The following is a 13,972-nucleotide window of genomic DNA, read 5'->3' as shown; positions in this document are numbered from 1 at the left end:
TTAAGCATCTGCCTTCAGCTCAGGTCATGATCCAAGGGTCCTGGGATGGAGCCCTGCGTTGGGCTCCCTGCTCATCGTGGAGTCTGCTTCTCTCTCCCTCTGCCCCTCTCTCCATTCAGGCTCTCTCTCTCAAATAAATAAATAAAATCTTTTTAAAAATATCATCAGTTGTAATTGGTGGTATGACAGAAACCAACAGGAGAATGAGTTAGTGGCAAATCATGGCCCCCAAGCTAATTATTGTTTTTACATTTATAAATGATTGAAAAAAAGTCAAAAGAAGAATATTTTTGTCACATGAAAATTATATGAAATTTACATTTCAGTGTCCATAAATAAAGTTTTATTGGAACACAGCCACAACTACTGGTTTCCATAATGCTTATTGCTGCTTTCCTGTTGCATTAGCAAGAGAACAGTGGCCAACAAAGCCTAAAATACTTGCAACCTGTCTTTTACAGAAAGTGTGCTGATCCCTAAAGTAGAGAATAACAGAGGAAGACATGCTTTATAGGGGGTAATCTGGAAGGACTTCTTGAAGGAGGTGATATTGAAGTGGAGGACTTAGGGGGCATTTAGGAAAGTCTGAGTAGGGTTGAGCCAATCAAACCGACATTGAATGTCCTCAGTGTGAGTTTCACTATAGATACTCTAGATGCCCCCGATAAGTGGAATCACACAGTATGTGTCTTTCTGTGACTGGCTTATTCCACTGAGCATAATGACCTCAAGTTCATCCATGTTGTAGCACATGTCAGAATTTCCTTCTTTTTTGAGACTGAATAGTATACCATTGTGGGTATATCCCATATTTTGTTTAACCATTCATTAGTCGAAGGACACTTGGGTGGCTTCCACAGTATGGCTTTTGCTAATAATGCTGCTGTGAACATGGGTGTACAAATATCTCTGAGTTCTGCTTTCAGTTCTTTTGGGTATATACCTAGAAGCGGGGTTTCTAGATCATGTGGTGATTCTTTTTTTTTTTTTTAATTTTTTGAGGAACCTCCATCCTGTTTTCCATAGCACCTATCCCCGTCTACATCCCCACCAACAGTGCACAAGGGTTCCAATTTCTCCACATCCTCGCCAACACTTGTTCTTTTCTGTTTTTCTGATAAGTAGCCATCCTAATGAGTGTGAGGTGGTATCTCATTGTGGTTTTGATTTGCATTTCCCTGTTGCTCAGTGACGTTATGCATCTTTTCATGCACTTATTGGCCATTCTTATATCTTCTTTGGAGAAATGTCTGTTCAAGCCCTTTGCCCATTTTTAATAGAAATTAGCTTTTTTCTTTTTTTTTTTTTTAAGCAGGCTCCACGCTCAGCGCGGAGCCCAATGCAGGGCTTGAACCCATGACCCTGAGATCAAGACCTGAGCTGAGATCAAGAGTCAGATGCCTGACCAACTAAACCACCCAGGTGCCCCTAGAGATTAAAATATAATTAATCTCTATATAATATCTTACACATATGGAGAGGAAAATCCAATGAATGAAGAGTGTCATCACGGCACCTTCAAGTGTTTACCATTCCCACAACTTTTCTCTAGCTTTGGAGATTTTCATGATACAAGTAACCTATGAAAACACAAATCCCCTGTGGATTCATGGAATTCCATAAGTATCAATGGAGCACCTGGTAGGTGCCAGGCACTGAACCAGAGCAGGGAACCCAACAGACAAACCGCCCCTCTTGGGGCACCAGCACCCCAAGAAACTCTAGCATCTCAAATTGCTTATTTGCTCCCCAGGCCTTACTGTAGGTTGTCATTCTTTTTTTTTTTTTTTAAGATTTTTATTTATTTATTTGACAGAGAGAGACACAGCGAGAGAGGGAATACAAGCAGGGGGAATGGGACAGGGAGAGGCAGCCTTCCCGCGGAACAGGGAGCCCGATGCGGGGCTCGATCCCAGGACCCCGGGATCATGACCTGAGCCGAAGGCAGATGCCTAACGACTGAGCCACCCAGGCGCCCCTGTAGGTTGTCATTCTTATTTACTAATCTGTTTACTGGTTTTACATTTCTTCCCCCACACACCTCCTTCCACCCCCGCTAGACGGAACCCCATGAGCAGAGACTGTGGCCATCTTATTCAGTGCGTACCCCACTGCTATTTGTTGAACAAATGAATGTAAACTCCGTGTGAGCAGACTGTTTCCCTCAGCTCTGTATAGGGGTGCTTAGAACAGGGCCTGGCAACATAGTAGGTGCTCAGAAATTATTTGTTCAATTCATGAAGGTAAGTCCCGAAAGGACAGGGACCGCCTGTTTCTCTCCACTCTAGCCCTAGCTCCCAGAACAGCACCCGGCACATAGTCGGTGCCCAATAAATATGCATTGACTGAATGAATGTAAGACCCAGGGGGACAAGGCAGAGACCTCTGTTTTTTTAGACTCTCTCCCTAGCTTCGAGAACCCTGCCTGGCACATAGTAAGTGCTCAGCAAACATGTGCCTTTGCACAGTGTTCCTCCCTCCCCCACCGCCTCTCTGACCCCGCCCTTAGCTGGGGGGTGGGGCTGGCCAGCGTCCCTCTGTGACGTCACAAAGGCCCTACCATGCCTCTGGCCTCAGCCCTCTTGCTGCTGTTGGGCCTGAGCGCCCACGGAGGCTGGGGCTGCCTGCAGTGTGACCACTCGGTGCAGGAGACCCTGAGGCAGCTGCGCTTCGCCCTCATCCCCAAGCGCTTCCATCCGGAGCAGCTGCAGGCGCGTGCCCGGGCCGTGCTGCTGGGCATGGAGGGGCCTTTCTTCCGGGACTACGCTCTGAACGCGTTTGTGGGGAAAGTGGGTGCGTGCTGGAGAGGGGAGGGTTCCTGGCACTGCGGGGGGAGGGGGGAGGGGGAGGGACCCGAGGCTGGGTGGGAGACAGACGCTTTGGGGACTGCGTTCCCAAGAGGGGAAGGTGGGACCATTCCTGGAAGAAGATGGGGGTGTTCCCTGGCTCTCTGAGGGACCCACTGGAATTTCCTTCCCTCTTGCCCCCAGGGATAGATCACCTGGAACATGTGGTGTCCTTTATCAAGAACCAAACAAGCCACTTAATGGTTAATTCTCTAAGAGGTAGGAGCTAAGAGGGAAAGCCTTTTCCCAGCCCCCTTCTCGGTCCTCCCTTTCCATGAGTCCACCTCGCCACCCCTTGATATTAAAGACAAAACAAAACAAAACACATGCATATAGCCTTTAGTGTGTGTCTGGCAGGGTTCTAAGTGTTTTACTCAAAAAAGTCGAGGGACAGTTCATCACTGTGGGTACTACTGTGATCTGCCCTTTACAGGGCGGATGACTGAGGCTCAGCAGAGTTAGGTGACTTGTCCCAAGTACACAGCTCAGACATTATATTCCTAACCACCGCCCCTGGGTGGCCCCAGGGAGGTTAGTCATTTGAGGGCCTTATGACGTTCCCCAGCAGAGGGCAGTAGAGGGCTCTGTGGATGTTTAACTTCTTTGTGCCTCAGTTTCCTAATCTGTAAAACGGGAATAATAGCACTCACCTCATGGGCACTGAGAAGTGTAAATGAGTTTGTGCATGTGCATTTAGAACAAAGCCAGGCAAACAGTAAGTGCTCAATAAATGTTAGCTATTAAGATTATGATGCTACCTGATTATGATGCTGATCTGGCCCCTGTGCCTAGAGCAGAGGTTGGCAAAATACAGCTGGGGGCCAAATCCTTTTGCCAGCCCCCTGTTTTTGTAAATAAAGTTTTATTAGAACAATAATAATTTACATATTGTCTACAGTCGCTTTTGCTCTCCAAGGCAGAACTGAATAGTTGTGACAATGACCATCTAGCCCTCAAAGCTGAAAATATTTACCATCTGAACCTTAACAGACAAGGTTTAGAGCAGCAGATCTCAACTCAGGCTGCACGCTCGAATCTCCTGGAGAACTTCTATAACATTCCAGAAGCCCAGGCAGCAGCCAATTTAATCAGAATATCAGGTGTTGGGCCTGAACATCAGGAATTTTAAAGCTCTAGTGGGAAGCAGTAACTAAAGCTCTCACCTTTCAGAAAGGTGATTTTTGTATTTTGAGAAAAATTCAAATGGTTATAAAAGTTGCAGGAATAGTACAGTGAATCCCTATACACCATTTGTTCACATGTTAACACATGCCTTGTTTGTTCTGTGTGTGTGTGTGTGTGTGTGTGTACCCTTTAAGAGTTAGTGACACTTCAACCCTAATTTCTTCAATGGGGGATCTCCCAAGAGCAACGAAGGGTATTTTCTTGCACAATGAGTGGAACTAGGAAGTTTAATGCAAACTCCATACTATCCGATATCCAGTCCTCGAATTTCTCCAATGGTCACAGTCATGACTTCCACCACTACTTTTCTTCCAATCTTTGATCTGCTCTGGGATCATGCATTCGTTTGTCTTTTATGACACTGACATTTTTGAAGAGATCTGGCCAATCATTTTACCGACTATTATTATATCATTTAGGGGTCGGTCATGTTGGTGCCAAGAACCCAAGTGGCTGACTTAGCTGCTTGGTCTCCAGCCCCTCCAGAGGTCAAACCGCTACCACATGGCCCAAGCCCCCAATAAAGAAAGATACTTTTTTTTTTTTTGGTAGGCTCCATGCCCAACGTGGGGCTTGAACTCACGACCCCGAGATTGAGTCACATGCTCTACCAACCAAGCCAGCCAGGCGCCCCCAGAAACATACTCTTCACAGGCAGGATATTCCAAGGACTTAGAGGAGCCAAACCTGTTTTTCGGAATGTGCAGGGTTTGGACAAGCCAGACCTGCTGAGTTAACCCTTTACTGCACAATATAAATGAGAACAAATACTACGGAGAAAATAACGCAGGGGCCAGGGGATAGGAGGTGCTAGGAGTAGGGTGGGGGCTGCAGTATAAAGTCAGGCAGCCAAGAGGGATGTCACTGACAAGTCAGCATGTGAGCAGACCTGAAGGATGGGGGGGAAGCCCCAGGAGGTAGAAGGCTGCAATCAGGAAGAACAGCTAGTGCAAATCCTGAGATGGGCCTATGTTTGGCATATTCACAGAACTTCAAGGAAGCCAGGGAGGCTGGAGTGGAGAGAGGGAGAGATGTGGAAGATGAGGTCCTAGAGGTAAGGGGGCGGGGATGGGTAGATGCGGTAGAGCCTTCCAGGCCATGGTGAGGACTTTTGGCTTCTATTCTGGGTCACATGGGAGGGCTCTGAGCAGAAGGGGGATATGGATGAGCTTACTGTGGTTCTAAGAGCATCCCTCTGGTTGTGGAGAAGAGATTTGGGCAGGACATGGGGGAGCCTGGCAGACCAGCAAGAAGCTGCCACGGTGGCCCAGGCAAGAGATGATCATGGCTGGAACCAGGGTGGTAGCAGGGGATGGAGTGAGAGGGAGATAGTATTCCTGTCTAACTTGGATATATTTTTGTAAAGGTTTTATTTATATATTTGAGAGAGAGCACAAGAGGTGGGGAGGAGCAGAGGAAGAAGGAGAAGCAGAGTCCCTGCTGAGCAGGGAGCCCAATGTGGGGCTCGATCCCAGGACCCTGAGACCATGACCTGAGCCGAAGGCAGACACTTATCCGACTGAGTCACCCAGGCGCCCTATCTTGGATATTGAACAGACAGGTTTTGTTCATATAACATGCATGTTGACAGACTGCATGCAGGATGTGAGAAAAAGGACTCAAAGGACCAAGGACTGCGCTGAACAATTAGAATCAGGCACCTCCCATCTCCTAAGGTGTAGAAGACTCAGGGGTTGGGAGTAGGCTTGGAGGAGTCTTATCAGGGTTCAGTTTTGGACTTGCTGAGTATAAGGTGCCCATCAGATATCCAAGTGGAGTTCTTAAGTGGGGTATTTGGCTATATGCATCTGGACTTCAGTGAGCAATCTAGGCTAGGGAGATCAGTGTGGGGGCAACTGGTATACAGAGAAAAACACTGTCCATGGAAATAACATGTGAGGCATAAGCAGGAGTCACATGTAATTTTATACTCTCTAGTAGCCAGGTGTTTAAAAAGATACACAGAAGGGGTGCCTGGGTGGCTCAGTCATTAAGCGTCTGCCTTCGGCTTAAGTCATGATCCCAGGGTCCTGGGATCGAGCCCCACATCTGGCTCCCTGCTCCATGGGAAGCCTGCTTCTCCCTCTCCCACTCCCCCTGCTTGTGTTCCCTCTCTTGCGCTGTGTCTGTCAAATAAATAAGTAAAATCTTTTTTAGTAAAATAAATAAAAATAAAAAGATACACAGAAGCAGGTGAAATTAATTTTCATATATTTTATTTAGCCCAATACCTAAATGACCATTTTGACATGCAAGCAGCATAAAAATTATTGAGGTTTTTTACAGTTATTTTATTCATACCATGTCTTCAAACTCCAGCATACATTTTATACTAACGGCAAACCTCGATTCAGACTAGCCCATTTCGAGTACTCGGCAGGCATGCGGGCTGGTGGCTGCCATATTGGACAGTGCAGGTCTAGGTAATATACAAAGCCATGAAGCTGGATGAAATCAGCTGGATGAAGGAGTGAGTGTAGACAGAGTGGAGAGGAGAGCAGGTCAGAGGAAAGGCAAAGAAAGGTGACCAAGTCCATTCTACTACTTACCAGATCAGAAAACTGAGGCCAGTGGAAGGTGGTTTGTCCTAGGGCCCCACAGTGGATCAGAAGGTAGATGCAAGACCTCCCAGGCCACATATTTGCCCAGTGGGCCTGAGTAATACCCAGTCTTGGTTACTCCTGGTGAATGAAAAGGAGTTTCCTCATCTCTTTGAAGCTGCAGATGGGGTGGGCTTGCTGGGTGCCTCCCACCCCACAAGGATCTCTCTCTCTCTCTTTCTCTTTCTCTCTCTCCTCAGATGAGCCTCTGCTGGAGGAGCTGGTGGCTGTCAGGGAGAGAGTGATCAAGGAACTCAAGAAAGTTTTAAAATCGTATGAACTGAAAGGTGCAGCATCTCTCTCCATCAAGCCCCTTTCCCCCTCCCCCATTATCACTTCATCCCCTTCTCCCACTTTCTCTCCCAGACTCCTTCCTCACCTCCCCTGTGACTCAGCCTTCTCTGCCTCTCCCCAATATTCCCTGCTCTCGTTTCCAGATTCACTTCTCCCTCCCCTGGTCCCTTCCCATTAAATTCTCAAATTGCTGTCCCGACTTAACTCACTTCAGCTCTTTTCTCTTGCAGCCTGCCATCGCAAAATTTGCCGTGAGTCCTGGATTTATTTTCTGTCCCTCCCTTCTCTACCCCTCTGCACCTTTTCACCCTATCTCCCCCAAATCAAGCCCCGCTATCACCTACTCTATCTGGTGGTTCCCCCTCCCCAAAGCTATAGTATCTAGGGATATCTGATTTTTGAGGGCTTATGGAAGTGGTTGCAACCTGCAAAAAAGTATTTTGGGGGGATGTTAGGATGGGATAAGCGGGTCACAGTAACCAATAAACCCCACGTCTCAGTGGTTTAACAAAAGATTTATTTCTCTCTTACCCAAATTCCTTTGAGAGTTGAACTTTTCTTTTTTAAAAGATTTTATTTATTTGCCAGAGAGAGGGAGAGCACAAGCAGGGAGAGCAACAGGCCAAGGGAGAGGCAGGGATCATGACCTGAGCTGAAGGTAGACGCTTAACCGACTGAGCTACCCAGGCATTCCGAGAGTTGAACTTTTCTTCCAAGCGGTAGCCCAGGGGATATAGGCTGCACCTATGTTGTGGCTTCCAAGCTAACTTCAGAAGGGAGAGAGAATAGGGAAGACTCCTATGGGAACTTGTTTGTCCTGGCTGGGGAATTGACCGCATCCCTCTGCCGCATCCCACTTTCCATTGGCCAGAACTCTGGTCACATGGTTGCAACCTACTGCAAAGGAGCCTGGGAAATGTAGTCTTTTTGTGTGGCAGGAAGAGGCGGAGACCGATGAGTGAGCATCTAGCCACACTCTATGTACAGGGGGATGCAAAACAGGAATATAGAAATGAAAGCATCCTGTTTGTAGACATTTAAGAAAATATTTGTTTAATTAATTAAATGTCTACAAACAAATGTTGGTCAACTGGACAACTGCAACTCAATTCAACTCTTCAATGATTATGTAAAAATTTTTATTTTTTTTTTTTAAGATTTCATTTATTTATTTGAGAGAGAGCATGAGCACGAGTTGGGGGAAAGGACAGAGGTAGAAGCAGATCCCTCGCTGAGCAGGGAGCCCAATGCGGGACTCAATCCTGGGACTCCAGGATCATGACCTGAGCCGAAGGCAGACACTCAACCGACTGAGCCACCCAGGCGCCCTCAAAATTTTTATTTTATTTTTAAGATTTTATTTTTAAGTAATCTCTACACCCAATGTGGGGCTCAAACTTACAACCCCGAGATCAAGAGTCACACCCTCCATCGACTGAGCCAGCCAGGCACCCCTAAAAATTATTTTTAATGTGAATCAGTGCATTGTGCTCAGCTTCCTCTGCTGCACATGGGACCTCCAAATTTGGGAGGGCCAAGGAACTCTCCCTTCTCTTTCCCCTCTGCTTCCTGCCCCTTGCCAGACCTCTGATATCTGCCCTCATCGTACTTCTCCCTCCCCTCCTTTCCAGGCTTGCTAAAAGAAGAAGTCTTAGACTGTTTACATTGCCAGAAGATCAGTCCCAGGTGTATCAAAAAAAAGTACTGTTTTGGTAAGCTCCTGGGGGTCAGGGGAAGACAGAGATGCGTGAGAGATGAAGACAGCCGTGACCCAGCAGATAGGGGTTTTGAGATCTCCCACATATAACATTGAATCCTGCACTTACCACTTGCTTACAGTGTGGCCCAGATGTTGCTCCACATTCTGAAATTTGCTTCCCCCCTACTGTTAAATGGGAAAACTCCTCTGTAACTTTAAAATGTCTCTAATACCAGAATGGCAGGTGCTAGAAAAACATTTTTCTTTTTCACCAGTGTCATACCTGGGGAGTCCAGAAGGATCTGCTGAATTCATTCACTCAGTCATTCATTCATTCAGAGATTTTAATTTTTTTTTTTAAAGATTTTATTTATTTATTTGAGAGAGAGCGAGTACATGAGAGGGGGGAGGGTCAGAGGGAGAAGCAGACTCCCTGCTGACAGCAGGGAGCCCGATGCGGGACTCGATCCCGGGACTCCAGGATCATGACCTGAGCCGAAGGCAGTCGCTTAACCAACTGAGCCACCCAGGCGCCCCCATTCAGAGATTTTTAAAAAATATTTTTTAAATTTTAAATAATCTGTACGATGTGGGGCTCAAACCTACAACCCAAGATCAAGAGTTGCACACATCACTGACCAAGCCAGCCAGGCGCCCCCAGAGATTTTTAAAGTGTATATCCTTATATCAGTGAGAATAGTACAGTGAACCCCCATATATCCATCAAGATTGAAAATCATGCTGTTCCCTCTCTCACACTGTTCCTCTCACTCCTTTATTTCAGTAAAGTCTTCAAGTTCACCTCCTCAAAGATGACTCCCTGATCACACTCTCTAAAATAGCACTTTTTATCAGATTATGTTGACAACGGACATTCCTCCACATGTGCTTTACTTATTTATTGCCATGGTATTTTTTTTTTTAAATAATCTCTCTATACCCAAACTGACAACTGCAAGATCAAGAGTCACATTCTCTGCCAACTGAGCCAGGCAGGCAGGCGCCCCATTGCCATGGTATTTTAAAAGAAATCAAGCATTGTGAGATTTCACCCATAAATAGTGTGTGCCTCTAAAAATAAGGACATTTCCTACGTAACCATAATGCCATTCTCACACCCAAAAAACCTAGCAACAAGTCTTCAATATCAAGTAATTCTAAGTCTTTTTGCAACGTCCCTAATTGTCCCCAAAATAGCTTTCGCAGCTGATTCGTACAAACCAGGACCCAATGAAAGGATTTCTCATATAATTGAACTGTAGGGTTTTTTCCACTTTTTTTTTTTAATCTAGAAGAGTTTCTCTTATCACCTCCCCCCTCCCCCCCCCCAAGACAATGACTAGTTGCAAAGAGGATTTGTCCATTTTCTCCTTTAGGATGGTGGTTAAACTACCAGGTATTTCGAGTACCCCATTATGCCCCCAAACTGAGGATCAGCAGAATGGAAGACAGATGGCTCATATTGCCCACATTTTAATGGGGTGAAGGGTTAACTAGGGTTTCTCAACCTTGGCAATACTGACAGTTGGGGCTGGATAGTCTTTGTTATAAGGGCTGTCCTGCGTATTGTAGGATGGTTCAGCAGCACCCCTAGCCTCTACCCCACTAAATGCCAGTAGTACTCCCCTAGCCAAAGTCATGACAATCATTTCTAGTCTACAGACCTTTCCAAATGACCCCTGGGGGACAAAATTGTCCCCAGCTGAGAACCACTGTTAGACAATTACAGGAACGAATAAATGGATTGATTCCAGATTGCAAGTGTGCCCTAATGAAAACAAAACAGAAGAGTTTGAAAGAAAGTGCCTGGGGGAAAGGGAGGGGCGGTGCTAGTTTAGAGAGTGCAGATTGCAGGACCTCTTTAAAGAAGTGGTGTTTGAGATCTAGAGGAAGTGAGGGAGTAAGGAACAGTGTGAATGACAGAGGGAACAGCAAGTGCAAGGATCCAACATGGTTGAGCAAGGAGAGGGAGGCTACTGTGGCCAGAGCCAAATGAATGAAGAAGGGTATAGTAGCTAGCTAGTCACATGGTGACCAGATTGTGCAGGGCCTGGGGGGCCGTGGTGAGGATTTAGGCTTTTAATCTGAATGAGAGGTGAGTTTAGGGAAGGCTCTGCGGGAAGAGGCACTGGAGAGGGCGTAGGTGTTTGACAAGCGCCCTCTGGCGGCCATGTGGGGAACTGTAGGGCCAGGAGAAACGGAGAACCCCGGGGGGAGGAGCTTTGATAGGAGCCTGGACCAGGTCGATAGCCCAGGAGGTGGATCAGACGGTGGATACATGCTGAAGGTGGAGCCAAGAGGCTCTGCTGACAGAATGAAAGAGTCGGGGGGAGGGGACGATTGGAAGATGCCAAATGGGACTCCCAAGGATCTTCAGGGTCCCCAGCTAAGATGCAGGTTGACTTTCGTCTTGTCTTGAGATTGTCAGAATTTTGCATTTCATGTTCATGGGCAGTCGAACGACCCACGTCGTCCTCCCACCACCTAGCCAACGAGTCGTGTTTAGCACTGGGCTCTTCGCTGTCACTGGGGTGTGCTGGGTAGCCTGTCGGTGCTGCGAGGGCAGAGATGTTTGCCAGTGGGGTTCACGGAGGTATCCAGAGCACTAAAACAGTGCCTGGGACACAGAATTTCAGGAATGGATGAATGCAGTCAGACCCCAGGAGAGGGCAGGGGGGACAGGTAGGGAGGAGGGAGTGAGAGGCTGAGGTTGCTGGGTGAGCAGGTGGGTGTGGGTGCCGGGCCAAGGAAGGGTGGTGACTTGGAAGTCAGGGTTGTCTCCCCCACCCCACCAGTTGACGGGCAGCCCCGCGTGGCCCTGCAGTACCAGAAGGTGGGGGAGAACCTGCAGAATGGTGGTGCTGTCATTGCTGTTTTTCTGGCTATTCTTGCCTTCGGGGTCATCGTGGCTTCGTGAGTCATCCCTGCCCTCTCCTGAGGCTCCCAAATGCCCCACCGGGCCCCACAAAAATGTCCCTGCTCTGTATCAGCCACGGTGTCATTTGGGAATCTCCTCCTCACTCACTTTGTCTCTGCCTCTCCTTCCTTCTCTCCATCTCTTCTTTTCCCAGCCCCCATCTCTGTCTGTCTGTCCATCTCTCTTTCTCTCTCACCTCCTCTTCCTCTCACCCCTGGACCACCTTATGTCTTTCCTGGGTCCTCAGCACTTTTGCCTCTCTGGGGCTCTTCCTCCATAAAGAAAAATACATTAAAAATTGTATTTCCTGCATGTGCTGGATGAAGACAGATGTCATCCGAGCTGAATTCATTATTATATATTCTTCTTCACCATTGTCGTTATATTAATTTATTCTGTTCTGCTTTTCAAAGTGGTTAAAATGAAAACATTTCCATTGGGCCCCAAGCACTGAGCCCTTGGTGCCGAGGGGAGAAGTGGACCTCACCCTCCTCTCTGCCTACCTGTTGCCCCCTCCAGCCCCTCTCCTCTTCCCTCAGGCCCCTTTTCTGTAGGTCTCTGCCTTCTCCACCTGCCCCTCACCCTCCTTTCCCAGCGCCTGGTGGTGAGTTAAATCAGCACTCAGCACAATGAATGTCTGCTCCCACTGTGAGCTTGTTCAGTCTGTGTCCTCTTCTCTCTCCCTCTCTCTGCCTCTCCCACTGGGCTTTCTACTCCCCTCCCCTGTCCCAGTCTCAATCCTGCTGTCCCCCCTACCCTGCCTCCCGGGTTGAATCCCTCCCACCTCGCCTCTCTTTCTCCAGTACCTTCCCCACTGCTCTCTCCCCCTCCCCCATATTCGAACCTCTCCCCCCCTTTCTTCACTAGGTCTTTATTTCTGTCTCGAATCTTGTTTCTCTCTCCCTAAGCCTCTTGCTCAAGGTCTGTCTTGCCCCTCTGTCTCTATGGCATCCTTGGTATTCCTTGGCTCATGGCTTCCCTCCGATCTCTGCCCACCCATCTCCCCTCTTCAGATGGCTTTTTCCTCCACATCTATGTCTCTGATCACCCTCTTCTCCTATGAGGACACCAGCCTTTGAATGTAGGGTCCATCCTAAATCCCGAATGATCTCATCTTACCTTAACTTAATTACATCCGCAAAGACCCTATTTCCAAACAAGGTCACATTCACAGGTCCTGGGGATTAGGACTTGGATATATCTGGGGGGAGTGGGCGGGGCGGGGGGGGGGACACAGTTCAATTCAGCACACCTGCTTCTCTCTTTTCCTCATTTCCTTCTCCTTCTGTCTTTCCCTTCTCCATGAGTCTCTCGCCCTATATCTGTGTCTTTCAGAGTCTCCTCCAGTCTTTCCCACTCTTTCTGTTTTCACATTTTACCCTCACTCCCAGTCCCAAATTTTCTCTCCTCCTCATTCATGTACCAACACTGATTGGCTGAGAACCCTGGAAATCTGCCCAGATACCCGTGATGTCACAGGCTGAACCAAATAAGGCTGATGATTGGAGAGAAGTGGTTTTTTGGGGGGGGTATGGTTGACCTGGAGGGACCTGAAGTTCTCTTTGTAACCTCCAGGCTTTTTCTCTCTGACCAGGGCTATTATGTACAGGCAAAACCGAAAACTCCTGCTGCAGTAGGGCGGTGGTATGGGGGTCTGTAAGGGGAAAGGAAAAGAAGTTTAATAAAGTCCATGACAAATTCCTCAATGTCTCTGTCAGTTTCTGGAGGACCCTCCTCCCACTTGGTGTCTAGCTCTGGATACCCAACTGGGTGCTCCTCAAGGGTTGGGACAAGGTCTCACTCATCTGTAGGTACCAGTTACCCTACATCAAAGTAGAAGTGATTTGAGCCTTCAAGAGTAATAGACAACCTACAATGAGAGCTTGAAAGGAGGAATGCATCCTAAAGGAGATAACACCATAGTGGGTCCCTCAAGGATGGTCTGGAAAAGGGACAGCAGTAGTCAACGCAGAGAATACACGTTCCCCTCCCTCTCTGAACTAAATTTTCACCCTCTGTGTTCCTGAATAGATTCAGATACATTTTCATGTAAATCTTTTGCTATCTGAACTCTTGCTACCTGCTAACCCCAAGTAAGAAAGCAAATAAATTTGGATAACATAGTATCCGTCTGTTTCTGAACTTGCTAGCAAAACTATTGCTATCTCATTCAGGATCTGGATAATGAAGATGTTTGGTGTGATGAGTGAACAGAGGGCAAGCTGAGGACAAAGCAGAAGCTGACACCCCACAACCCCCCCCCCCCACCATGGGGTATATGTGACATTCCTCAGGCACTCCTGGCTGCCCTAAAGGAAAAACAAATAGTTAACTTACAGAGATCACAATCCGACGACAAGATATGAATCTCCCTCAGGTTACTTACAAAAGCCTTTCCATTGGGAAGGGCTTAAAAGCCTTAGCAAGGGAC

The 13,972-nt window shown here is 47.5% G+C and overlaps 1 protein-coding gene across 1 annotated transcript; it reads left to right on the top strand.

Moving 5' to 3' along the window:
* Window positions 1-2,550: 2,550 nt before the first annotated feature.
* IZUMO2 (IZUMO family member 2) lies at window positions 2,551-12,341 on the top strand. Its single transcript, XM_031040178.2, has 6 exons — window positions 2,551-2,793; window positions 2,991-3,065; window positions 6,832-6,918; window positions 7,156-7,176; window positions 8,557-8,637; window positions 11,420-12,341. Exons 1-6 carry the CDS (start codon window positions 2,562-2,564, stop codon window positions 11,539-11,541), a joined length of 618 nt encoding a protein of 205 aa, XP_030896038.2. The 5' UTR covers window positions 2,551-2,561; the 3' UTR covers window positions 11,542-12,341.
* Window positions 12,342-13,972: the final 1,631 nt, after the last annotated feature.

Source organism: Leptonychotes weddellii, chromosome 16, assembly GCF_054177405.1.
Source record: "Leptonychotes weddellii isolate Sample4059 chromosome 16, ASM5417740v2, whole genome shotgun sequence".
Taxonomy (NCBI): domain Eukaryota; kingdom Metazoa; phylum Chordata; class Mammalia; order Carnivora; family Phocidae; genus Leptonychotes; species Leptonychotes weddellii.
This window is presented reverse-complemented; position numbering and strand designations above follow the sequence as displayed.